This window comes from Canis lupus, chromosome 24, assembly GCF_003254725.2.
Source record: "Canis lupus dingo isolate Sandy chromosome 24, ASM325472v2, whole genome shotgun sequence".
Classification (NCBI taxonomy): domain Eukaryota; kingdom Metazoa; phylum Chordata; class Mammalia; order Carnivora; family Canidae; genus Canis; species Canis lupus.
The window spans coordinates 47,036,800-47,061,141 of record NC_064266.1 but is presented as its reverse complement, the minus strand read 5'-3'; the positions used below and the strand labels follow the sequence as shown (position 1 = coordinate 47,061,141).

The window sequence follows — 24,342 nt, the reverse complement described above, 5'->3', positions numbered from 1 at the left end:
AACACCCCCCATCTGGGAATACTCTCCCTTCCACCAAACCTTTCCTCCCAACTTCTCCTGTTTACTGGGGTCTGAGAGCTGCACCCCTCAGCAGAGCCTGCTTAGAGACCTGGTGTGGCTTTCCCCTCATTTGCTGGAGACCTCAGGAGAACTTGAGCTTGCTCTTCTGTTAAGTGGACCATGGGACTTCAACCAACATCAGACAGGTAAAAACCCGGGGTGGTTTGTAAATCCCACGAGTGGGGTCAGGAGTGAGGTCACCTCCGGAAACTGATTTCAGTTCAGCACCCTACAAAGGGGCTACTGACACTGGGGTGCTCCGAGCTCCTAGGAGCCTGTGGGGTGAGTGCTCTGCAGATGCCCCTTTGGCTGGAGGAGCTGCTCAGCCGTGGAAGGCCTTTCCTGTCACTGCCATCACCACGGGGCTGGCACCTCTGGCCCTGGACTGCTGAAGCCAAGGTCAGTGGCCCAAGGCTGAAGTGTCCCTTGCTGTGCCGCCCTGGAGGCGGACCCTCGTCCCCACACCCCCTTGTGCTCTGTTCAGGGACCTCTCTAGGAGCTGACGAGGACCACTTCCCGGCTCCGAGCATGAGATTCACTTCCCGAGGACCCCTTGATCGTGGCCCCTATGACTGAGGGATAAAATCCAAGCCAGAATGTGTGCAAAGCCTCTGCATCGCACCTCACTTGCCTCCCGTCTCCCATCTGCCCCCCACCCTGCTGGGTCCCACCTGCACACCCAGGTGCAGGTCCCACCTGCATAGGGGGCTGTCCCCCAGCCCTCCCTCCAGCACAAGGGACCTAAGCCTCAAGGCTGCCTGCAATGCTGGGAGCTCCCCAGGGTCCCTACCCCTCAGGCCTGACCCTGCCCTGGCCCAGACACAGTGGGAACAGACTTGGTCTCTAAGGGTCCCCACATTCCCTGGGCTGGTGAGCTCTTGACAGACTATCCCATCTGTGCTCCTACCCCTGAGTCCTCCAACCGGGGAGGAGGACCTCTGCATGCCTGGGGGATGGGGTGCCCCTGGGGCTCCAGGAGGGAGGATGCTGATGGGGGACACACTGAGGACCGGGCGCGGGGGGGGGGGGGGGGCGGCGGGGGGCAGGCCCTGGAGGTGCCCAGCGGGAGGTTGTAGGCAGGGAGGGGGCTGCGGATTGTCTTCCGGCCGGTGGGCGAGCAGGCTCCCGGCGCCCGCTGTCCTGGGGCCCCTGCGTGGCCGGCGCAGCTCCAAGCCCCGCCATCGCCCCTTTAAGAAGGGGTCCCGCGTCCCTGCCCAACCGGCACGAAACCCCCAGACGGAGGGAGGGCGGGGCGGCGCTGGGCCGGGGCGGGGCGGGGGACCCGGGGCCGGGGGCGGGGCTGCGCGGGTGGGATGCTGGGCGGCGGCCCAGCATGCGGGGCGGGGATGGGGCGGGGGGCGGGGGTGGGGTGGGGGCGGGGCGGGGCCGGGGCGGGGATGGGGGCGGGGCGGGGCCGGGGGGGCGGGGATGGGGTGGGGTGGGGGCGGGGCGGGGATGGGGCCGGGGGCGGGGCCGGGGGCGGGGATGGGGTGGGGACGGGGATGGGGCCGGGGTCGGGACCGGGGTGGGGATGGGGCCGGGGCGGGGCCGGGGGCGGGGATGGGGCCGGGCCGGGCCGGGGCCTGCGCGGGTGGGATCTGCAGGAGGGCTGCCCTGTATGCGGGGCGGGTCCGGGGACGGGGCCGGCGGCCGCGGGGCGCGGGCACCATGGGCTGCTGCTCGGGCCGCTGCGCGCTCCTCTTTCTCTGCTCCTTCCAGCTGGTGAGTGGCGGCTCGTCCTCGGGCCCGCGGGGGATCCGGCCCGTCGGCTCCAGCCTCGGCGGGGCCCCGCGGGCACGTCCGGAGCCAGCCAGTCGGGTGCCCGGGGTGCGTGCGCTCGTGGGCGAGGGCGCAGCGGCGGGCACCGGGCGGGGGACAGGTGCGGGGCGCGGCTGGAAGGGGCGCGCGAGGAGCGAAGGGCTCGGGCCGGGCGTGGACGGTGCCCTCGCGGCGTCGGGCGGGGGAGGCGCGGGGGCCGGTGTGCGCCGGGGCCGTGTGCGTGTCGTCTGCGCGCTCCTTCCCCAGGGCAGCCTCGGGTGGGGTGTGCCCTGAGGGTGCGGGACTGTGAGGTGCAGTCGGGTGTGCATCTGGGGGCAGGGCCCCCTCGCCCTCCCCAGTCCGGGAGAGATGCGGGGGAGAGAAGAGGGCGCGAGCTGGCGCCCGGACTTGCACTTGGGCCCTTTTGCGTTGCGGATTAACTGGTGCCCTGGACCCAGAACTTTGTCAGAGAACTTGGGCATCTCCCCGCCAAGCTTCCACTTAGCCCTCGGAGCTCCAGGCCGCCTGGCGGTTCCCACGTTCCCGGAGCCCAGAGGCCCTGGGTGGGGGTGGGGAGTGCTAAGCCGAGGTCTGGCCGCAGGGCTGGGGAGGGGATGCTGGTGGGTCCCTGGGCTCCCATCTTAAAAAGGAAATCCTGCTTTGAGACCAGGCCAGGTGCGCTTCCAGCTCAGCGGGGCAGGGGCCTTTCTCCCTCTGAAGCCTGGAGGCCCAGGGAAGACGAAGTTTTAAGCAGAAGCCCTCCCAGGCCTCTGGCCTCCTGTCCTTCGCTTGCCCTCTGTGTGGGGGTGAGGGTTGCTGTCGGTTGGCAGGGGGCTGAGATACCAGGCTGCTGTGTCCCACGTGGAGGAAGGAGGGAGCTTCCAGGGGTTCCCTGTGGGTGCACACCCAGTGCTTTGGGAGCCCGAGGGGGTGGGGTGAAGGGCAGAATGGAGGAGGTGCGGCGTCTGCAGGGTCTGGCTGCACAGGTGAGGCGGGGAGATAGCTCAGGGCTGTGCAGGAGGCTCGGGCTCAAGAGCTCTTCCAGGGGCAACAGGGAGCTCCCGCCACCGTGCAGCGGAGGCGTCCCCGGCTACATTTTGGTAGGAGGCTCCCTCAGTGGAAGCCCCGGGGAGGTGCCTGGGGGTAGGGTGGGGAAGCAGGAAACGGGAAGGGAAGGTCTGAGGGAGAAGGACGCTGAGGAGCCCAGGCTGGTCTGAAGCTCTCCAGCCTGCTGGCGCCTGGAGATCCTAGGGCAGAGTGGCCTTTGGCGGTGGTGGGACTTTGGTTTTCATGTGTTAAGCTTGGTGTGTGGGACGTACTCAGGGTTGACTTGTGACCTGAGGTTCAGGGCCCCAGAAATAGATGTCCCGGGTGAGGGATGTGGCCTCGGGTCTGGAAGGCTCAGGTAGGGTCATGCTGCGTGTTTCACCGCTGCAGCGGACAGTGGACCGTGCGCAGGGGGCACCCCCACAGCCCCTGGAGAAGTTGCTGCGACCAAGGGTGAAGGGTGACCCAGGCAAGTTCCAGAGCCAGGACAGAGCTGTGTCCCGACATGGCCAGCGGGGCCCAGCGGAAGAGCAGCAGAGAGCTTTGAAAGGCCTTTTGTCCTGGGCCCCCAGTGCTTCCTCTGCTGGGGGGAGGGGGCGGCAGAAGGGAGAGCTCTGGTCACCGCGTGTAGGGTGGGGGGGCCGTGGGGGGAGTCCTGGGACTTTTCTTTTGTTGCCGAGCGTGAGAGTTTTCTCGTTATCAAGCTACTGGACAAAGGCCTGAGCACCTCTTCTGGGAGCCTTGTCCCTGGAGAATAGCGTGAACTTGGCCCGCCCTGAGCCAGCGGAGCGTGCTGTGGGGGTTCCCGGGCTGTGCCACGACGTGGACAAGAGGGAAGCCTGCGCTCAGTAGCCGCTCATGTGGGGTGGGCGGGCCCTGCAGCGAAATCTCTCCCTTTTCCCTGCTCGAGCTCTGCCGGGGCGTGCTAAGCCTTCTGGTGCGTGGCTCAGACACGAAAAGGATGCCCCTGCAGCCCAGCACCTGCGCTGGACACTGTGGCCAAGCTGTAGGGTCCCTGGGGAGCACAGCCGTTAGCGGGACGCTCCTCCAGTCCTGGCATGAGCCTGGACCTCGGAGAACGGTGCCAGCGGCGACATGGTGCCGGGAGTGGGGGGAGGTGGCAGGGGAGTCGGGGCCGGCTCATTCCGTCTCCCCTGAGTGCCTGGCACTGGCGGGGGGTGCTGAGGCAGGGCACATACCCCAGCCCCTTGATTAGGGTCATCGGTGCAAAACAGGCGGCCCAGGGCTCACAATGTAACTTCAGTCTGTGTCTAGAACAGGTGGCGCTGGCCAGCTGTGCCCGTGAAGCCTGTGAGGCGCACATGCCTGTGTGCGTGTGGGCGTGTGGGCGTGTGTGCACGTGTGCATTTCTCTTTCTCCTTGCCCCGCAGGGACACCCGTCACCATGTAGGCCTGTCCTGCGTGGGGACCCCCCTCCCCCAGAGCTTTGCCCCTCATGCCAATCCCTCCACTCACCCCCACCACCCCCATCTGAGCTGGGCCAGGGCTTCCTCTGCCCTCCTGGGCGGGAACACCCAGCCCCTGACCCCTCAGTGGCTGGGGGTCCGTGGGGCTGTCCTCCGCCGGGTTGGCCAAGAGCTGCCGATCCTCGGCTGTCCCTTCAGCCTGGGCTCTCCTCCTAGGACAGAGGTAGGGGGAGGCAGGATCTCTGCCCTCTGACGCCGGTCTCTTTCTCCCACATCTCTAACTAAGGAACTAATGTCTGGGGGCCTCCTCTGGGCACCGGGACCCACGCTGGGATGGGGCCTCTGCCCCCTGACCAGCAATGAGGCACATTAAGGGCCGGGCAGTGGGCCCTGCACAGAGACAGACCTGTCCCTGCCGCGGGTCAGCTCCGCTAGCACCTCAGGGGACCCTGGGGAGTGGGCTGCCTGCAGGGGATGTACCCCAGCCCCTTGATTAGGGTCATCGGTGCAAAAGAGGCGGCCCGGGGTCTTTTGGGTGCAGAGCAGGGGCGTAGGCCTGAGGGACAGAGGAGTTGGCCCCGGGACTTCCATCACGCACGCACAGCCATGTGCGGGGTCCCCGTGGGGCAGCAGTGACACGTCTGCAGGGCTTGGGTGGCCGGGCCGCGTGAGTCAGGGGCATCCCTGAAATGGGGCCAGAGAAACACGCGTCCCTCAAGGGGGGGGTGGGGGGCGGTGGTGCCACCTTCTCTGGGACAGAGGCTGCCCTGGCCACAGGCCGGAACGGACTGGAGGGGGCTTGATTTCGGCTTGTGCTCGCCTCGGTCTCCGTTCTCTACCGCGATTCGTAGCCCTACCGCACGCTTCCTTCCGCGAGGGAGCTCAGGAGCCTCCTCCTGTGGGCTCCTCGCCTTGGAAGAGAACGTGGGTGGGAGGAGGGGCAGAGGGAGAGTCTCCCGCAGACTCCGACGCGGGGCTCCATCCCGGGACCCTGAGATCACTGCCTGAGCTGAAGCCAAGCCCCTGGTCCTCCTGCCGGGCGTTGGGAGCAAAGTAGGAAACAGCAGTGAGGGGCTGGGCTGGCCTGGTTCTCCTCGGAGACTGTCCGCCTCTTCGGAGACGATGCCCAGCACCGAGCTGCCCGGCCTCGGGGGGCTGGTCTGGAGCAGGCCACCACGCCGGGCCTGCAGGGTGGGGGGCTGTGGCGTGCAGGAAAGCGGCCCAGAGCCTGGCGAGTGCCCGCTGGACGCTTCCTGGGCCCTGCCCTCGGGCCCGCTCCCGCTCCCCACGCCGCACTCCCAGCTGTCTCCTAGGACGGACCCCGGCCTCTGCAGGGCATACTTGGAATGTCCCCCTGCCAGAGATGTCCTGGAAATAGCTGCCACTCCTCTGGGGCCAAACACAGCAGCTGGCAGTGCCCGGGATGCCCCCACAGCAGCTGTTCCTGGGGCCTGGTCAGGCTCCTGCCAGGAGCCAGCGTGGAGGAAGGACCAGGCGCTCCTGCTGGGGTCGGGGCGTCTGTGAGGTCCACGAAGGCCCGCCCTGCTGGGCACTGGGCTCGTCCATCCCTCTCTGCGGTGCATGCCCAGCTTGCTCGCTCATGGTTCCAGCCCGTGGGAGGGACCCGAGGGGGGCTTGCTTGGAGGGGCTTTCCTTCCTCTTCCACCCTTCAGAGTCCTTCCAAGGCTCAACACAGCTGAGGTTGCTCTGGGTTGGGAACCGGTTCTCAGTGCCAGTGGCGCACTGGTGCGTAGTGGGCCCGCGGTGGAATTGTGGAATGCACCCACGAGCTCCGCCAGGGTGCTGTCCCTTCCCTGCCGGTCTCCCTTCAACCCTTGCTGGACTCGCCTTGTCTCGAACATGGACGGGAAGGTGTCCGGTGCAGCGGATTTGGCCCTATTTTCTCCTGGTATGTGCTCCTGGTTTCTGGGGATGGGCCAGGTCCGCAGAAAGAATGAACGCGTGAGCGCGTGTGTGTGTTCTGGAGTCGAGCTTGAGCTCAGAGCCGGTAGGTTCCCCCACAGACGAAATATCAAGTTCCCGGGGCGCCCAGCTGGCCCAGTCAGTAGAGCGTGTGACTGTTGATCTCAGGGTTGTGAGCCCCACGTTGGGTGTAGAGATTACGGAGGAAGGAAGGAAGGAAGAAGGGAGACCTAAAAAAAATCGGGCCCCTACATGTGCCTGATTGCTCTGGTTGGTTCTCGTCGGCCAAGCCTGCGGGCGAGAGGGCAGGAATGTCCTCCAGGTGGAGAAGCTGCTTTGCCGCCACCAGTCCATGGAGGAGGGGGAGCCCAGTAGACGGGGAGGGTGCTGACCTGCAGGCCACAGAGCCCCAGCCCCACCTCCTGCGGAGAGCACCCCAGAGCCCCGTGACTCGGCCTCGTGCGTCCTGCCCCGTGCGTCCTGCCCCGGGGGTTTGTTGTCGGGCCTTGACCCTGTGCGTCAGGAATGCAGCCCTGGTTCCCACTCTCGGGTTGAGGGAATGGAGGATGGAGGGGCCGCTGCTCGCCCACAGAGAGCCTTTCGACCTTTCGAGGTAGAGGGAGCACCCCAAGGTGAGGTCTGAGGGCCGGGCAGACTCACGTGGAGATTTTGGTCGGAAGATCCAAGACGGTGGCAGATGCTGGACGGTGATGATGAGGCAGGAGAGGCCGGCCTCGGGGGTCTGCTGGCCCTCAGGTGCCCACGCTGCTCCTAGGTCACTGCCCTGGAGCGGCAGGTGTTCGACTTCCTGGGCTACCAGTGGGCACCCATCCTGGCCACCTTTGTCCACATCGTCATGGTCATCCTGGGGCTCTTGGGCACCATCCAGTACCGGCCTCGCTACGTTGTGGTGGTGAGTTCATTCTGCTCCCACACCCTTCCCACGGGCAGGTGGGGGGATGACCGGCTGGGGCCTCCAAGGGCCGAGTGTCCCAGAAACCAGCAGAACCCAGGAATCCAGGGCCCGCGGCTGCACTCCGAGACCTGTCCCTGGGTGGGCTCGGGGGAGCCTCCCTCCAGTGGAGCGTCCTGGCTGCCAGACCCGGGAGCAGACGTCTCCTCCAAGGCGCTACGCGGAAGCAGGTTGCTGAGTTGGCCTCGTCCACCATCCCCCCGCCCCGGCTTTCTAGTACGCTGTGTGGGAGGCCGTCTGGGTCACCTGGAACGTCTTCATTATCTGCTTCTACCTGGAAGTGGGTGGACTCTCAAAGGTGAGTAGAGTCAGTCCAGGGGTTGCGGCCAGGCCACAGTGAGCATTGTACGGCCTGCTTGTCACCATGTACCCCCCCCATGGTCTGTTGCGGCTCTGGCCCTGGCACCCAGAACAGCCCTGGCCCACAGGGGTGACTCAGTAAAGGTCTGGGGAGGACTAGTGACCTGGAGAGGGGCGGTGAGCACTGGCAGGCAGGTGGCCTTGGAGGATGGGCCTGGGAACCAGGGTAGCACCTGGAAGGGGAGGCAGGGCTGGGCGCCAGGGGCAGAGGGACCGGGGCTGCAAGGGGGTGCAGCTGGGAACACCTCTCAGGGGCGCCAGGCGGTCCCCTGAGCCACTCTTTCAAATGCTGGTGAAACCCGCTGGTCTCTCCCGGGGAGGAGGGGACACCACACCCAAGCCGTGTTTGGTTAGGAGCATCGGTGCCATCAAATCCTGAGCGGCTGTTGTGGGCACTTTGGAATGTTTTATTTCAGCGTCGCCTGAAGCGCGGAGCCGGGAATGGGGTCGGGCTTGACTCCAGGCGGGCGCGGGGCGGACTGGCCATTGCCTGGTGGGGCCGCATCTGGGGCTGCAGGGGGCGAGACCTCAAGCAGCAGTGATGGCCAAAGACGTGAAAGAGGGGCCCGGAGCACTGTGAGGACACACCCCAGGGTCTGACCTGGGCACGGAGGCCTTCCTGGAGGAGGGGGTGTGAGCAGGCTCCGGGGCCCGGGCAAGCAGAGGGAGGCCTTCTTGCAGGGCAGTGACTGAGAAGGCCTTGGGGTCCCTGCCTCCCCTGGCTGGAGGGCAGGGCGCCCCTCACCCTTGTCGGGGCCCACACTGGACTGTGGTGGGTGGGTGGGCAGTGTCCCTGTGGCTCACCAGGTCCCGCCCTCCTCCCCAGGACAGCGAGCTCCTGACCTTCAACCTCTCCCCGCACCGCTCCTGGTGGCGTGAGCACGGCCCGGGCTGCCTGCACGATGAGCCAGAGGCTGGCCTTGGGCCCCTGGGTGGCCAGGCCTTGGTGGCAGGCGTCGGCTGTGCCCTGGAGCATGGCTACACCGAGGCCCTGCACAGCGCCCTGCAGATCCTCCTGGCGGTGAGCTGGGGCCTGGGGGAGGGACCGGGCAGGGGTTACCCCGTGGCTGGGCCAGGTCTCCGCCTCCCAGGTCTCAGGGGTCCCCGCCCTGCCTGGCAGGTAAGGACTCCCACCCCGCCCCCACCTGTGCACTTGGGCCACAGGAGCCTCGGTGTCCTGCTGTGTAGAGGGGGCTCGAGCCGGCTCCAGCCCCGGGGTGCGCATGAGGAGCCCGAGGCTCTGCTGATGCTGTGGGGCAGGGGCTGGGGGACAGAAGGAAGGCAGCCCGGAGGCGGGTGGGCAGGGCACAGCCCAGAGCCCCACCACGGCCTCCTCCGAGCAGTGTCCCCCGAGGCTTGTGGTCCCGTGAGCAAGGCCACAGGGCCCCGGCACACCTGAATTTCAGATAAAGGACCAGCGTTAGCGCAGGGTCCCTGCGGCATTTGCGACGCGCTTCTGCCCAGAAACGCTTCCTGTGCGTCCAGACCTCCGCTTTCCGCGCGGCCGTGGACTTGTCCTGCGAGCCCAGGGGAGAGGAGCGATCTGCCGTCGGGCCTGTCTGCAGGCCCCGGGGGCTGCCCTGCACGGGCTGTGGGAGCTGTTCTCCCGGGGACCCACCCGGGGAACCCCGCGGGGACCCAGGACGCTGCCGGCACTGGCTCGGGGAAGCCTGTGAGCCGCTGTGAGCCAACGGTTAGCTTCCTGCGCCCCTGCTCCCTGCCCCGACTCCCACGGGGGCTCTGGGGCCCGATGGGTGGCCAGGAGGGCGGGGGATTGAACCAACAACTGTGTGGGACGGCGGGGGCGAGGGGCGCGCTCTGCTGGGCCCCCCCAGCTCGCAGCTGGACAGGCTCCGCCGTCCGCACTCAGCTCGGAAGCGACTTCCACCCACGTTCACCAAGCCTGTTCTAGGCGGAGAGTGAAACCCGCGGGAGAGCGGTGCCCGGGCCTTGGCGGGTGGGGGCGGCCGTGGGGGGACGCGGGGTGCTGACACATGGTGCGGTTGGCATCACTCACTCGCTCTCCTGTGCCTGCCTTGTGTCCCCAGAGTGTGGACGGGAAAACCAAAGCCCAGGGAGGGAGGCCCACGGAGCCGCAGAGCTGGTGGGCAGCCGTAGCAGCTACATAATATCCTAAAATGTCCCCGCTTGAAACAGTAAAGCTTTGTGCAGGGTGGCAGCGTGGGGGGCTTAGATGGCTGGTTCCGGCTTGAGGTCATGCACGAAGCTACAGTCGGGCCCGACTGGGGCTCCGGGGCCCTGAGGGCCGGTCCGGGCTGCAGGTGCTGCTTCCAAGGAGGCCCCTCCCGTGGTCCTCGCCACATGGACTCTCCCCAGGGCTGCTTGGGTGACCTCACCGCAGGGCAGCTGGTCCTGCAGGGCCAGCAGGTGGGAGGCAGGGGGGCACCCTGCCTTGGACATCACACTTGGTCATTCCTGGAGACTCTCAGCGTTTGCCCAGGTCAAGCCCTAGTCAGGGTGGGAGACGGCCCCCCGGGGCGTGGGGTCAGGGGGAGGCCCCCCAGGACCGCCCGGAGGCTTCTGCAGGGGCACAGGCTCTCCCCGCTGTTGGTCTTTTGCGATGACCAGGCAGGTGGGGCCCAGGTTCCCATCGTCCACCGAGGCCCACTGTCTCTGGACCTGAGCCCTCGGGAGACCCTTCCTCCCCACTGGAGGGGGCTGGCCTGCAGGCTCCCGACCGCCCGCTGCACGCAGCGCGGTCAGCATGAACGTGTCTGGCGGATAATGTGCTTATAGGACGGAGGTTCTGCACCCCGCTGCTGACGCTGGCAAACAGATTCCAGATCTAGGGCCATCCATGGCATGGGGCATCCGCGGCTGCCCACGGCCGACCACGGCATGAGAAACCACAGCAGTTCAGGCGGCCTGCACGCTTCCAGGGTCCCTCCTCTCCAGGGCTACGGACAGTCGGACTTTGGCGCACTTGGGGTGCTGCCCCCATAGCCGGGAGTCAGGGCTGCCCTTCCCTCGGGTCTGAGGACCTAATCCTCCACAGCTCACGACGCAAAATGGGGGCCACAGGCGGTGGGTGCCTTCCTTGAAAGGAGAGAGAACCCACTTGCCGAGGAGACCCCTCGGTGCTTCTGAAGGCATCTACAGAATGTGTAAAAAATGCAACGAAAAGGAAACTGCAAAGGAACAAATTCTTGGTGGGAGTTTCCGACGCGCAGCAGCTGGTTCTGGTGCCGGAGGGGCGCCCCCGGTGTGGAAGGGAGAGGCGGAGCCCCTGGGTTGCCGTCCTCCTTCACCCCCAGGGATGGACATTTCGATCACGAAATGCGCGTCTCTGAATACCCGCCAGCGGGCACCTGCTTTGCCTCCCAGGAGCCCACCCTCTGCTGCTTGTTCTGGGGGCTTGGACGGGCTTAGCGGGCCCTGCAGCCCCGCTGGCGAGGAGAGAACCAGCCGAAGGAGGCAGGGCCGCATGGCTGGTGGGGCGGGGTCTGCAGATCCTGTGGGCCTCTGGGAGCTTCAGGGGGGAGCTGGGGGGAGCCCAGAGGGCCCGTGAGAGGTGGAAGGAGGGGTGAGGCTGTGGGGCGGCCCCCACCCCAGGACCCAGTGGAGAAGGAGCAGTGGGGCGGGGTCAGCACCACGGCCAGCTCAGGGCCCGGCTCCACCCCGCCCTGGGAGGCCCACCGGGGACCACCGAGGACCACTGGGGACCACTGGGGCCACCGGGGGGGGGGGGCAATAGCACAGCAGTGCCCGCCCAGAGGACTGGCCCAGGCTTGCCTTTCCTTCGGGAGGAGGGGTCGGCATAGAGGAGGCCCACCACCTGCTCCCTGGAGGATAGGGGCTTTCAGAGCAGGGCGCAGCACCCTGTGGTCTGTCCCCCGCCACTGGGCCTGATCTGTGGGTGAAGGAACCAAGCCCCAGAGCTTAAGTGAAGGCCTCAGGTCTCCCCGTTGCCGGTGGAGGGCCGGCCACGCCAGGAAGGCTGCTGGGAGCACTCTCCTCCCCGAGGCCCCTCGCTTCCAAGACCACGCTGCTGGCCACCGTCCTACCCCCGTCCCATGTCTCACCCCATCCTGGCCTGTGCTTGCCTCAGGGACGGACCCCACCACCGTCGCTCAGAAGAGCTGCTGTAGCTTCTCCAGAGCAGGTGCCGCTGTGAGGCATCTTTTCTGTTTGTCCCCTGACCCATCAGGGTCCAGCAAGACAGAGATGGTGCACTTAGGTTAAATCCTGGGGGCCGTGGGGTGGCCGTTCCAAGTGGGTGCCCTGCCGGGGACCACACGGTATCCCGTTCCCTGGGCGTAGCCACTGAGCTGCTGCCCTCCCCCACCCCCACCCTCGGCCTGCAGGGGTGTGGGGAGGAGTTACCCCAGGCAGAGTTCTTCCTCCCGCCCCTGGGGGGGCAGCCCTGCAGAGGGGGATACATGCTCTGTTTCCCTCCTTCCCATCTCCTGCTGGGCTCCCCACCGGCAACCCGAGCAGGAGGGTGCTGGAGTCTGGACACCATCCACACTGCAAGGGGTGGAGAATGTGGAGGAGGGTCATGCGGGGCCCCTCCAAGCCCCGCCATCAGACTCTTGCTCCAAGCTGCGTCCGTGGGGTTGAGGCCATGGCTGCCTACGGGAGATGCTCAAAGAGCACCTGGTCCTGAGGACGCAGGTCTGACCTACGGAGCCCGGAGGCCGGAGAGCGTGGTCTCCCCATCCTCGCCGCCTCCCAGGTTCCCAGCATCTGTAGAGGCTGACTTTGCTTCCGTGTGCAAAGCCTCCTGATGAGCTGGGGCTGCCGGCCCCTCCCGAGACCCCGGGAGCACACAGAGCTGAGGGCCTTTCCCGGGAATCTGTGCTGCCCTGTGCCGCCCAGATGTGCTTCGCTGCCAAGTTACAAACTAGCAGTTCTGCTCAGGGACCGCTCTGGCTCTGTGGTCTGGCTGGGAGTCGGGGCTGTTCTCATTCAGGGATGGGGCAGCTCCCCCGTGGCATTGAATGCCGCCCTCAGGAGGTGCTCATCCTCGGTTGGCACTGCCTGGGCCGCGTGAGTGTGGAGAGACTGGGCCACGGGCAGCGCCAGCCCTCACGTCTCAGCTGGAGCCCTTTGTCCCACCATGGCCCTGGTGCGTGGCTGTCCCTGGGCACTTAATGGCAGCCTGCCCTCTCCCCTGAAGCTGAGCGGCCTCCTGTGAGCCTGGCGGGGAGCCTCTGCCCAGCCAGGCCCCTGGCTCCCAGGGCGGCGGCCAGCCCCGTCCGCTCTGCTCTCTGGCTGGGTCCTTGGCACTTGCAGCCGAACCATCCAGCGAGGCTGGCTCCAGCTTCTCCAGCCGGGGCTGCCATCCTAAATCTCCCCAAGGAGGAGAGACCCGGTGGTGGGCTGGTTAACAAGAGGCCCCGGGGGACGTGGTTTGGCTGGACCTGGAGGGGGTTCAGCCTGGGGGTCCCTCGGGCTGAGGGCTTCTCTCTGCATCTCACCCTCCCCTTAAAGCAGGGACTCGGTCATCTTCCCGACTCACTGGTCCATTGGCCAGCCCTTCCCCCTCTCACCCCTCACCCCCGGGGGCCGGGCCAGCCCCACGGAGGAAGCCAGACGCCGTCTGGAACCTCGAAGCTAAAAACGTCACACGAGATCCACTCTCCTTGTTCATTTTACAGACAAGGAAACCGAGGCCGAGGAGGGGCCGTGGCCCACGGGCCTCAAGCTTGCCTGGGTCCTCATCCCGACCTCTCGGTGTCTTTCAGCTCGTGGGCTTCGTCTGTGCCTGCTGTGTGGTCAGCGTTTTCACCGAGGAGGAGGACAGCTGTGAGTGTGCGGCTGCCTGTGAGCGCCCGGCCTGGACGCTCCAGGCAGAGACGGAGGGACAGGGAAGCAGAGGGCTGGCGGGGGTGACTCTGCGTCCTCCCGGCCTGTCGTTGGCAAAGCCTGAGACCTCGCCTCTTGGGTCCCCATGCCCTTGGGGTCCTTGCCTGAGCAGAGGGCTGGATGGGCCCAGCCACCTGAGAAGAGATGAGGAGGGGACGCGGGCTGTGGCACCAGGGGTCGTCTGGCCCCCAAGCCCCCAGGCTCGAGGGCTCCCGTGCTGCAGGGCTGGCCCCTCACAGCAGCTGCGGGTGCAAGGCTGAGCCCTCAGACCTCCAGAGGGATGGGCGCCTCTGCCTCCTGGCAGCTGAGGACCAGGCCCTACTGGCTGTGGTGTCCCCATCTCTGGACCCATCTGAGCGGCATCTTTGTTTTCCGCTCCCAGAGGTGGGTCCCCTTGACCTTCCTCTGTTTTGCAACGTCAATGTTGAGACGCCTCGCCGGCCCTGGCTGCCCCTGGCTCTGACGCGCTTTCCTGGGAAGACCCTGCAGAGGACAAGGCTGGGTGGGTGGGGACCGGGTGCATGCACCTAGGGGGCCACGGCTCCAGTGGACAGAGCTCCCCCTGGGGTCAGAATGGGGATTCAGAGCCTCTGTCTCCGGGAATCAGGTGGCTGTGGGGTTGGGAGTGCACGTGTCCGAATGGCACGCTGTCCTCGGCCCCCTGGCGCCCCGGCTCCTGTGCCGCATGACCCCGACACCGTCTCCCAGACCGCTGTGGCTGGGAGAGAACGAAGCGGAGCTCACCTGCTGGTGAGGATGTTTTAGGAGGGGAGCCAGCCCGGGGGTTGGAGATGCGTTGCTCTGCCCAGCAAGCCCTGCTACCCACTGGCCGTGCAGACACACGGGGGGCAGGTGATTGAGGTTCGTGGATGTGGGGGGCCAGGGGTTGGGTCACAGTGAAGCTCCCTGCAGCTCTGAGGATCCAGGCTGTCCGGGCGTGCTCTGTCCCCCCAGGCCACCCCCCGCCCCACCGCTGAGCTCGTCGGTGTCCACCGGGGAGTCCCACTGTTCGTGCCCTGGAGGGACACGGCCAGCTCTGACCTGGGCCTGGGCTGGTGCCTGCCCTCCCCAGGCCCTCAGGCTCGCGCCGGCCTCTGCCATCACCGCACCAGCGCTCGGGCTTCGGCGTGTGCTCATCTGCCCTCGTTTCCATTGTTTGGGTTTTGTTTTATTTGGGTCTCGATTTCTTTCAGTTGATTTCATTGGTGGATTTGACCCATTTCCTCGCTACCACGTCAGTGAAAAGCCTTCCAACCTCTTGCTCAAGCAGGTGTACGTGTAAGTATGGCCAGCAGAGCATGCCCCGGCTCGGCCTCGCCAGTCGGATTAGCTTCTCTCCCTGTGGAGGCCTCACCAGGCAGCCATCTGTCCGTCCGTCCGTCCACCCGCATCTGTTCGTCCACCCACTCCTTCCTTCTCCAAGATCAGCTCCGTGCGGGCTCTGGGCTTGGCCCCCACCCCCTGGAGCTCCATGCCCAGCAGTATATGGAGTCGGGTCTAAGACAGTTTTGTTCTGGGGGCTGAGGGGGCATGGGGAGGCCACCTCCCAGGAGGGCGGCGTGGCTGTTTTTAGGGGCCTCACTGTGCCAGGAAATTTGGGGTGTTGGCTTCCTATCTTTGGAAAAATCAGACTTTTCTCTTAAAAAGCAGTATCCACGACCCCAGGCTCAGGGTGACAGTGCCTGGGCCGCCAGCCCACCTCTCAAGCAGCCAGCTTTGCCAGGTCCCACACCTAAGCCTGAAGTCTGGGGGGCCCCAGAGGCAGCTGGTGGTCCTCCTCCCGGTAGAGCTGCGCTTCCTTCATCCCACCCAGGCCGTCAGACAGGATCCTGCCCCCGGGCCACACCCATGGCATCCCCTGGGGACCCTGGCCCTCTTGGCAGCCACACCTTTTCCACCCCATAAGAGAAGGCCCACCTCAGCCTAGGGCCGTCTGGGGGAGCAAGCCTGTCCGTCCCGTGACCGGAGGGCGCTCACTCGGGCCCTGCGCCAGGGCGGGGGGTGAGAGCCGACCACCCGGAGCACCACCCAGAGCACGTGCCTCTGAAGGAGTTGGCCAGGCTGGAAGGGCCTCTGGGGGTCTCCCTCCAGCCCTTGGAGCTTGGGTGGCCAGAAGGACCACGGTGGGCCCCTCACCGCCCCCAGCTGCCGGCCCAACGCCTGGGGAGGTGTCTGCAGACACGGGGCTGCGCCCGCCCGGAAACCCTCCCCGCCGCCCACGGGGATGCTGCCCCTTTTGCATCCGGAGCTCTCTGAGGCGAGGGCATGGCAGCTCCTGTCGACTGCTGCCGGGCCCCCCCCCACCCCGCCCCACCAAGGGCTGCTCCCCAGGGGTGCCCTGACCTCTGCCTGCCCCCACCTTCCCCGCAGGCCTGCGTAAGGGAAGAAGCGCCAGTCAGTCCCGCCTGCGCGGCCCCAGATGACCATGACCAGCGAGCCTCCCTGCCCTCGGGGCGTCCCAGGCTGGAGATGCTGCAACTTCTCTCTCTCCCTCACACACACACACACACACACAAAAGAGGAAGGGAAAGAACAGACTGATCTCTGTCACCCGCAGCCGGCCTGGGACTGCTGCACACCCGCTGCTGGGGGAGGGTCGTTGAGATGGGAAAGTGTGAGCTCACCACGAGGGGCGTGTAAACCCACGGTGACAACCCGGCCCCTGAGCAGCACCTGCCACCGGGAGGGGTCTCCGGGCAAGTCCCCGCCCACCCAGCGCCCTGCTGACGGAGCCCCTGGCGGCTCCTGGTCCTGAGTCAGGGGCGCTGTTGTTCACCGAAGGGATTTAAGCCCCGCGAACCACCCCCCACACCAGTGGAAAGTAGAAGGACGCTGCCCCCTGGGCCTCCTTCCTGAGAGGCGGGGGTTTGCTGGGGAGTCCGAGCCCAGTCCCAGAAGGCCTGAGGCTAGGTGGGCGGGGGGGGGGGGGCAGGTGGGGAGCGGCGGCCCTGCTGCCCTGGGGTGAGCCGGCCGCCCATCCTGGCACAGAGGCTGCTGGGCACCGTCCAGGGAAAGCCCAGCACTTTATTGTGAATCTCCAAAAGCACTCAAGCGTCAGTAAAAGCGCCTTTACACCCGCTTCCTTCCACCATGCGCCGTGTCTGGGCACTTGGGACGGCCGGTTCGGGGGCCTGCGCGTGGCCGCAGGGACAGGCTGAGATGGATGGGCGCCCGCGTGACAGCCAGCACTGGAAGCGCCTGGGGGAGGGAGGGATGAGCAGGCTGCTCCCAGTGGGCTTGTCCACCGGCCAGGGACCTCAGCCTGCAGGGAGTCCCCCACCCCCGCCCCGGCCACTTGACCCCCCGGGAGATTCTCAGAGAGATGGTGGGGCACAGAATCCTTTGACAGCCAGGAGGAGGTTCCTGCCATCCGCAAAAATCTAAGTTCACGCTCCCCTCCCTCACCCGCCTGGCCCTGGCTGCCAGGCCAAGGTCCGGCCCAGGCCGGTCCTCATAACAACGCACCTCCGGAGCCATCCTGCCCTGGGCCTGGCTGCAGCCCACGCACCCGGCCGGACAGGGGGCACTATCCCCCCCCATCACTGGGGAAATCAGGGCAGAGATGGCCCCGGTGGGTTAAGGTGCCCGAGCAGAGTGGTAGTGGCCACCAGGGCACAGCGTTGGGAAGGACCCAGAGCCAGTATCTAAGCGTCCAGGGAAGGTAATGGGGTTGATTAGCAACGTCTGCCGGGACCAGGGAGGTGGAGAAGTCAGAAATGCCGCGTCCCGCCGGCCCTGCAGCGCCAGGCAGCCCCACCGGTAAGACGCGGTGACCTGGGCTCACAGCCAGGGCCGTCCTGAGGTCCCTGAGGCCCGGGTGGGGGTTGCCCAGGCCAGGCCAGGCTGGGACATGCCTGTGGGTAGCTCCGAGCACTCACCTGGCTAGGGCAGGAAGGTACGCACACAGCTGCGGATGGGGGCTCTGCAGACGGGGCACAGCTGCAGGGCTGGCGCGCACTCGGCACAGACCAAGTGGCCGCAGGGCACGAAGACGGTGCACACGGTGCGGTCCAGGCACACCTTGCAGACGCGCTCCTCCCGCAGGCGCTGCAGCTGCTCCTCTGCATCCCGGGCTCCTGGGGGTTCAAGAACCCAGCAGCACCCTCTGGGCCTGGGCTCCACCCCCTTGCCTGGACACACGTCCCCCACCACCCCCCGGACCTCCACCTTGTGTACTGGGCTAATGGAAGAGGAGGAGGGCTGGGGCCAGGCCAGGAGCGCCCCCCCAGGATCCGGGGGAGCCGGCCCTGCCCCCGAGTGGGTCCCGCCCTCACCTGGCTCCCTGGCCCCTTCGGACTGGACCTCTCTTCTGGGCGTGGGCAGCTCAGGACTCATGTGGACAGGAGCTGTAGGTGGTGAGAACAGACCAGAGGCCCCAGGGGAAGTGAAACCCCACCCAGAGGGGGCCGCAGGCGGGGTCCCCTCCCGCCCCTCCCACAGCATGCCTGAACCCCCGAGCCCGCTTCCCCGGGACATGCCCCTGCGGCCCCTGAGCAGTGGCCGTGGGAGCTGTGTGCCGGGCACTGGGGGGCAGCGAGGGAGGGCCGGGGGCAGGGGCGCACCTCTGGCCTCCGCGGGGCAGCCCCCGTCCTCTTCCTGGAGCAGGTCAGCCACCAGCTGGGACGCGGATACACTGGCCGGCACCGCCCAGCGGTACTTCTGCTGCACCAGCTGCTGCACCTGACTCCGCCCGAAGCCCATGCGGAGCGCAGCCCGCACCGCCGGGCACTGGCTCCACGCGGACCACTCCTGGCTGCCCCTGGCATCTGCAAGGCAGGGTGAGGGGCGGCCGGCTGGTCCCTGTGGCCCGCCACCAGGGCCACCTCCACACGGGGGCCTCCGCGGCCACTCGGCGGCGCTCCCGTGAGGGCTGTCCCCCGAGCCTTTGTTCAGGGGTGTCATCAACAGCAAAGTGAGCAGAGCCTCATCAGCAAGGCCCTGGAGACGGCCCCCCACCGGGTGCCCGGCGCTGCTCACGTAGACCCGGCTTAGTTCTAAACGGGGTTGGCACCATCGGCTTTCGGGGCTCGGGGAGCAGATGTCCCTCGCCACGCAGTTACAAGAGCCAGGGTCTGAACCCGAACCTGACCGCCCTCAGTGCTGGGCACGGGGTCAGGCGGCACCTCTCCTCTTCGTGCTTCCACTGCCAGCCCTGGGATTGGCGACGCCCACGGTGGCCTCCTCGGAGGTAGCAGGGGACTGCTTTGGCCTCCCCTGAGCACCAGACCCACCGCAGCCCCCTGGGCCCCAAAGCAAGCCCACCCTCACACCTGGCCCCACTGTCCCTATCCCAGGACACGTCACGCATCACAGCTCACCTGACGGGGTGGCAGGGGCCGTGTCTTCTGGTTCTTCTGATGGGTCCTGAAAGGAGCCAGAGGACATCTGTGCCCTGAGTAGACACAGGAGTAGGGGAGGGGGGACCCGCCCGGCCCGAGCCCTGCGGAGAGAGGCAGGACTCACCCAGGAGCCTAGCAGGTGGCAACAAGCCTCCTGGACGCTGCAGACGAAGTCCCGTCCCTTTGTCTGGAGCAGGAATTCGCACCTGGAGAAAGCCAGGGGCGGGGGGCGGTGAGGGGGGAGGCGTCAGGGCAGTGGGCCCGGGCTGCTTTGTGCCCGCGCAGTGCCCCGCAGAGGGCAGCCGGGGCAGCGACGTCAGCACCTGCTGGGGGCCATCCTGGAGACAGCCTCTGCCGAGCATCGAGCATCGGGAAGAGACAGGGAGGAGGCTGTTCCCAGAGGGGCCCCATCCCCAGGAACCACCCCCAGGGAGAGGGAAGCTGGCCGTGCCCAGCGCCAGGAGCGGCCTGCGGGGTCTTTACCTGGGGAACCACTTGGCATGCTCCGTCCAGGGGTCATCCCCTTGCTCCCAGCTCTGCAGACCCCCGTAGCAGAAGAAGCACCTCACTTTGTCTTGCTGGCCTAGGTGGAGCGTGGACGCTGGCCTTGCCCACGCCCAGCCTCCTGGCACCCACCCACTGGGCCAGGCGTGCCCCCGAGGCTGGTTGTGGGGCCCCCTGGTCTCTGCCCCCTTTGCCCTGTATTCTCCTTGGATCTCACAGAAACCCCACTTTCTCCAGGTGAAGTGGGGAGCGTGGAGCCCGGGGAGTGGTGCATGGTTCACTCACAGGAAGGCAGGCGGACAGTTAGGGGTGGGGGCCTGGAGCCCCGAACATTCTGTCCCCAGGATGGATTCCCAGTGATGGAGACGGGTGCCTGCCGGGCTCCTGCCTCCATCGGGACGCGGCGCCTCCCGTCTCTGTCCCCGTAGCCCTCACCCCGGCCTCGCCCTGAGCCTTCAACAGAGGCTGCAGGTCGGGGCTGCTCCAGTAGACCCCGAGAGCCTGTCCTCGGGCCCCGGGGACCCCGTGGGCGCCCGCGCACCCCCCCTTCCCCTGTCACTTGCCACTGTCTGAGGCGCCCGAGGAGGTGGCGGGAGACAGGCCCGGGAAGGCTGCAAGACCCCTGCCCCCGCCCCCTCACGTGGGGCCAGACCCGCCGTGTGGGGTGCAGGGGCTCCCGGGGGCTGCAGAGCTCCATCCAGAAGCCCCCTGAGCGGCGCCCAGGCCCCCGAACTCACCCGTGTGGAAGAAGCCCGCCGCGGCCAGCAGCTCAGGCTGCACCACGGCGGTCAGCGGCCAGGCGGAGAAGGAGGCCAGCCGCAGCTGCTCCGAGCCCATCCCGGGGAAGGCTGGCCTCGGGGGGCCAGCCCGGGGCTCCCCTGCCTCCTCCTCCTCTGCGAGGGGGCGCAGCTGGCCCAGGATCTGCCCGTCCACCCGGTCCCGGCCTCCCCAGCACCGGGCGCAGCGGCCGTCCCGGCCCTCGGTGTGGCCACACGGAGAGAGGCGTCCGCGGCCCAGCTCGGGGCCACGGCACCAGCACTTGGCCCTGTCCTCGGGCCCCATGGAGCCCACACCGGCCCTGGCCAGGCCCGCGGCAGTGACGGGACCCACGGGAGCCAGTCCTAGAATGTGCCCAGCCGGCCCGCCTCACGCCTCCTGACTCCTGGGCCCTGCCTGGGGACGGCAGTGGCCGTTGCCTCCCGCAGCTGGCACAGTCCTGCCCCCGATGCCCCAGGTGGGGGAGCGGCCGGGGGGCCCACTGCCTTCTGGAAGGGGCCAGCGTGGCAGCCAGCATCACGCGCTCTCTGCAGCAGGGCTGTGTCATGGGGCTCCCAGGCAGGGGCCGCGGTGCTGTGAGCCTTGCTCCACGCACAGGCTGCACAGGGGTGGGGGGTGACTCTCGGTGACTCTCAGGAAGGAGAGGGCGGGGCGGGAGCCCGGACACCCCTCCCGAGGCAGCAGGGGCTAGCGTAGGGGGAGGGGGAGAAGGGGCAGGCCATGCCGTGGGTCAGCTCCGCGTTCCTGGGCCAGATGCCAGTGCCAGCCCCTGAGGGCAGAAGGTTCCAGGGGCTCTGACCTGTGCAGCTATGCCCCCCAGGGGGGAGGGCAGCCCCTCCCACAGGGACGACACTGGGCTCCCATGGACGGGGACACCTAGGGAGGGGCAGGCCCCTGGGGCACGTTACCTGCCATCCTGCTCTGAAGCCTGAGCAGAAGGGGGCGTGAGACACGCGTGTGGCTGCTGGGCCAGAGCAGGAGGACCTCCGCGGGTCGCTGTGCAGCTCTGGGCCGTAAGCCATGGAGATCAGGGACACCTGGGCTTGTGCCTCTGCTCTGGGGAAGGGGCTGGGCTCACCTCTGTGACCTCTGTGACCTCCCTGCCCAGCTGGGACGAGGCTGGAGGTGAAGCCACACAGCACAGGCTCAGTTTCCCCATTGGAATTAGAGCCCCCGCGTCCCGGTGACCCAGACAGCAGGGACCTTTGGGGAGGGGTCACAATTCCCACCGCCCGTGCCGGCTGCATCGGGCCAGTCCCGCTGCTGGGCCGACCAGACCAGCCAGCCCACTGCCCGGCCCGGGGCCCCCTGCTCTGCCGCAGAACCGGCCTGCCTCCCCGGGCCTGGCTGGGGCACCCGCCCTGCTGGGTAGGCCTGGGGTGGCCCCACTGCCGGCCAGGGGTCCCAGGCTCCAATACCGCACTCGCCCAGGCCCAGATCAGAACCACTGGCCACGTGGGACCACGTGGGACATGCTCAGAGCTAGTCATGCCACGCGGTCTCCACCAGCCGCTCAAGCCCAGGGCCCCGGGTGCCCCCACCCCAACAGTTAGGGAACGTAAGAGGATGGCTGCACCCCGTTGAGCTGCAGCGCCCAGGTGGGCAGAGCAGGCTCTGATGCGGATGGAGGGACAGAAAGGCTGGATGGGGGGTGGGGGCCGTGTGCCTGCCCCCCACCCCGGCCCTGCGGCCCCAAGCTACTGCCTGCTTCCCGGAGCCAACCTGGCCCTTCTGCCCACCCAGGCCCTAAGCCCTCTCTCATCCCTAACACGCTTTCCCTGGCAGCGCCCAGCTGGTGTCAGCACGTCCGCCCACAGTGCAGCAGCGCTTGCAAAACAACTGTGTGAACAAAGTGAGGAGGGGCACCCGGGGGCTCAGCGGTGAAGCGTCTGCCCTCGGCTCAGGTCATGATCCCGGGGTCCTGGGGTCGAGCCCCATGTCAGGCGCCCTGCTCTGCGGGGCGTCTGCTGCCCCTGCCTCTGCCCCTCCCCTGCTCATGCTCACTCTCTCTCTCCTTCAAATGAATAAATACATTAAAAAAAAGAGTAAAATGAGGAACCAGGCCCTACTGACAGGTGGTAGGGGCTGTAGGGGCTGATCGGGGGCAGGGGGGACTAATGAGGGGCCGGGGGTGCTGACAGTGAGGAGGGAGGGCAGGATGGGGGCGCAGAAGGGGCTGACGGGGGGGGCTGACGGTCGGGGATAGGGCTGCCGGCAGGGAGGGCCATGCCCCAGGGGGGGTCACAGAGGATTGTGAGGAGGTGGAGGGGTCTGGGGTGTAACCCAGGTCAGACCTGGCCAGGTGCCCGTCCCAGGTGCCCTCACTCCCTTCCAAGTAGGGGTGCGTGAACTGGGCCTTGGACCTAGCCCGGGCTCCTATATGCCAGCCTATGCCCCCGTGCCGGGGGTGGGCGCTGGCCCCTCGCCCTTGAGGAAACCCATCACTGTCCTGGCTACACCCGCTGCTCAGCCCCGATGCTGCCAGGGTCCCAGAGTCCCTGAAACCTTCTCCTACCAGAGGCCCAAAGCCACCGGGTTCCCTGCAGGAGATCCCGGGAAAGGGTGTGGCTGGAAACCAGGCAGCAGTGACCAGGGCAGCCGCACCCCCTTCTCTGCGCACCCCATGCCCGCTCCCGAGGGCAGGGTGCCCAGTGGACAGTGGAGAGAGGGACAGGGGGACACCTCAGGGGCAGGGGGGCTGGGCCCATGGGCTGGTCCCAGGATGTCTAGGCCCTTGTCCCTGTCCGTGCCCCACTGCCCAGAATACAGAAGGGTCCTTACCTTTGGCCCCTTCAGCAAACCCCAAGGGCACCTGCCCCAGGGTCCGTCTGGGAGGTTTCCTCAGGGGCGACCCCCCTGCCCCGCGGCACCCCCAGGCTCAGATGGACAGAGAGGTGGGTAGCGAGTCTCTAGCCCGTCCAGCCCCCAGGCCTGCTGTGGGCCCTCTGGACCTGGGGCCGGCCGGGGGCTCCGGGGGTCCCTGGCAGTGGAGGCGGCTCCCCCTGGGGCCTATTCCCTCCCATCCTGCTGCTGGGCGCTGGGACGGAGAGACGGCGGGTCCCTCCCTCATTACAAAGTGGGGGGAAGGCGGCGTCTCCCGATGTGGAATCTCCCCCGAAAGGCAGGTTTGCTGCCCAGGCCGAGGGAGACCCTCCCCTCCGCACCTGGGGCAGGTGTGCCACAGGCCTCCCAGCGCTCATCCGTGCAGAGCTGCCTGCGGGAGCAGAAGCCTGGGCCCTGGGGCGGGGGGGCGGGGGGGGGGGTGGCGGAGCAGGCTGGAGACCGGGCGCCCCTGCGGTGCATCAGAGGGTGGGCGGCCCCAGGGGGAGGAGGGGGAGGCCTGGCGCTCACGGCCTTGCTCATCCGCACCCACATTTGAAATTCTTGAAACGAATTATCTGCGAGTTGCTTATATAATTAAAGAGCAACGGGGACGTCGCAAGGTGTCATCCTGGGACGGGGGGGACCCCTGCTTGCTTCTTTGAACCTCCCTGTGAACCTGTGTTTCAGAACGAGCCGCTCAGGCGCCCAGAGCCTTGCCCACTGAGACAAGCTCGGCCACCACCGCTGCCACCGCCCCGCCACCCACTCCCGGGCCGCCCGGCTTCTCTGCTAACCGGGCAGGTCTCACACACGGAGGGACGTGTGCCGACGCCCCGATGGCTCCCCTCGTTGACTCGGGGCTGCTGTGTCCTTACAGCGAAGTCTTCCCAGATAGGACGATGCCAGACGGGACATGAGCAGACACCCGGGTCACCCCAATCACCTACGGCTGGGGTCTGAAGGGCACTCCGGACCCACGCGATTTGCTCCTGGAGCCCGATGAGACTCCCGCCCTGCCTGAGACATTCAGAGCCAGCTGGGGTTGGACGGGAAGGTCCTGGGGAGGGGGGGGGCTTCTCCCCACCACAGTGAGGGGCTGGCCTGTCGGGTAGGAGAGGGGCCAGCTCAGCATCACCACCCACAGTCCCCCTTCCCGAGCCACACGCCCACCTGAGAAGGTTCTCACACATTAGCTGTGTGACGTGCCCTTCACACAGCGCCGGCTTTCCTTGCAGATGATTGGGGCCAGGCCGGCTGCGGGGTCGGGGCGGGGGGTGTCGACCCACTGGACACACTCCCCGCGGTGAGGCTTCTGAGTCCACAAAAGGGGGGGAATGGAAGTGGAAGGTCAGCCCCTGGCTCTTGGGCGCCCGGGGTTGGGCCTGTTGCCCAGGCCTGGAGGCATCCCACAGACCGCCCTGAGAGGGGCAGGAGGCCCCCCTCCTTGCTGGGAACAGGCTCCGTGAACTCTCCACCCAGGAGCCCCCCCACTGCGGCCACGGAGCGAGGACTCCAGGCGACC

The 24,342-nt window shown here is 67.4% G+C and overlaps 2 protein-coding genes across 5 annotated transcripts; one reads left to right on the top strand and one right to left on the bottom strand.

Moving 5' to 3' along the window:
- The first annotated feature begins 1,694 nt into the window (after nt 1-1,694).
- NKAIN4 (sodium/potassium transporting ATPase interacting 4) lies at nt 1,695-16,456 on the top strand. 2 transcript variants are annotated; one of them, XM_025470665.3, is made up of 7 exons: nt 1,695-1,782; nt 6,991-7,128; nt 7,406-7,486; nt 8,375-8,569; nt 13,257-13,317; nt 14,571-14,655; nt 15,748-16,456. In XM_025470665.3, exons 1-7 carry the CDS (start codon nt 1,729-1,731, stop codon nt 15,755-15,757), a joined length of 624 nt encoding a protein of 207 aa, XP_025326450.3. In that variant the 5' UTR covers nt 1,695-1,728; the 3' UTR covers nt 15,758-16,456. The 2 variants fall into 2 exon arrangements, with proteins under 2 accessions (XP_025326450.3, XP_035561503.2); XM_035705610.2 differs by lacking the exons at nt 14,571-14,655; nt 15,748-16,456 and having other exon boundaries at nt 13,257-14,524.
- Nucleotides 16,366-23,180, bottom strand: BIRC7 (baculoviral IAP repeat containing 7). Of its 3 annotated transcripts, none has more exons than XM_049100402.1 (8): nt 19,506-23,180; nt 19,200-19,299; nt 18,841-18,922; nt 18,696-18,762; nt 17,940-18,143; nt 17,652-17,723; nt 17,256-17,453; nt 16,366-16,575 (listed from the first exon to the last, which is right to left on the bottom strand). In XM_049100402.1, the coding sequence occupies exons 1-7, from the start codon at nt 19,915-19,917 to the stop codon at nt 17,260-17,262; spliced, it is 1,131 nt and encodes a 376-aa protein (XP_048956359.1). In that variant the 5' UTR covers nt 19,918-23,180; the 3' UTR covers nt 16,366-16,575; nt 17,256-17,259. The 3 variants fall into 3 exon arrangements, with proteins under 3 accessions (XP_048956359.1, XP_025326449.1, XP_048956360.1); XM_025470664.3 differs by having other exon boundaries at nt 18,696-18,741; nt 19,958-23,179; XM_049100403.1 differs by having other exon boundaries at nt 18,696-18,741; nt 19,506-23,173.
- Nucleotides 23,181-24,342: the final 1,162 nt, after the last annotated feature.

Coding starts and splice junctions, on each gene's coding strand:
- NKAIN4 (XM_035705610.2), top strand. CDS start 1,729: ATGGGCTGCTGCTCGGGCCGCTGCGCGCTCCTCTTTCTCTGCTCCTTC. Junction 1,783..6,990: donor TTCTCTGCTCCTTCCAGCTG/GTGAGTGGCGGC, acceptor CGCTGCTCCTAG/GTCACTGCCCTGGAGCGGCA. Junction 7,129..7,405: donor GGCCTCGCTACGTTGTGGTG/GTGAGTTCATTC, acceptor CCGGCTTTCTAG/TACGCTGTGTGGGAGGCCGT.
- BIRC7 (XM_049100402.1), bottom strand. CDS start 19,917: ATGGAGCTCTGCAGCCCCCGGGAGCCCCTGCACCCCACACGGCGGGTC. Junction 17,724..17,939: donor CTGCCCCGCGGAGGCCAGAG/GTGCGCCCCTGC, acceptor CACCACCTACAG/CTCCTGTCCACATGAGTCCT. Junction 17,454..17,651: donor CGAAGGGGCCAGGGAGCCAG/GTGAGGGCGGGA, acceptor TTGAACCCCCAG/GAGCCCGGGATGCAGAGGAG.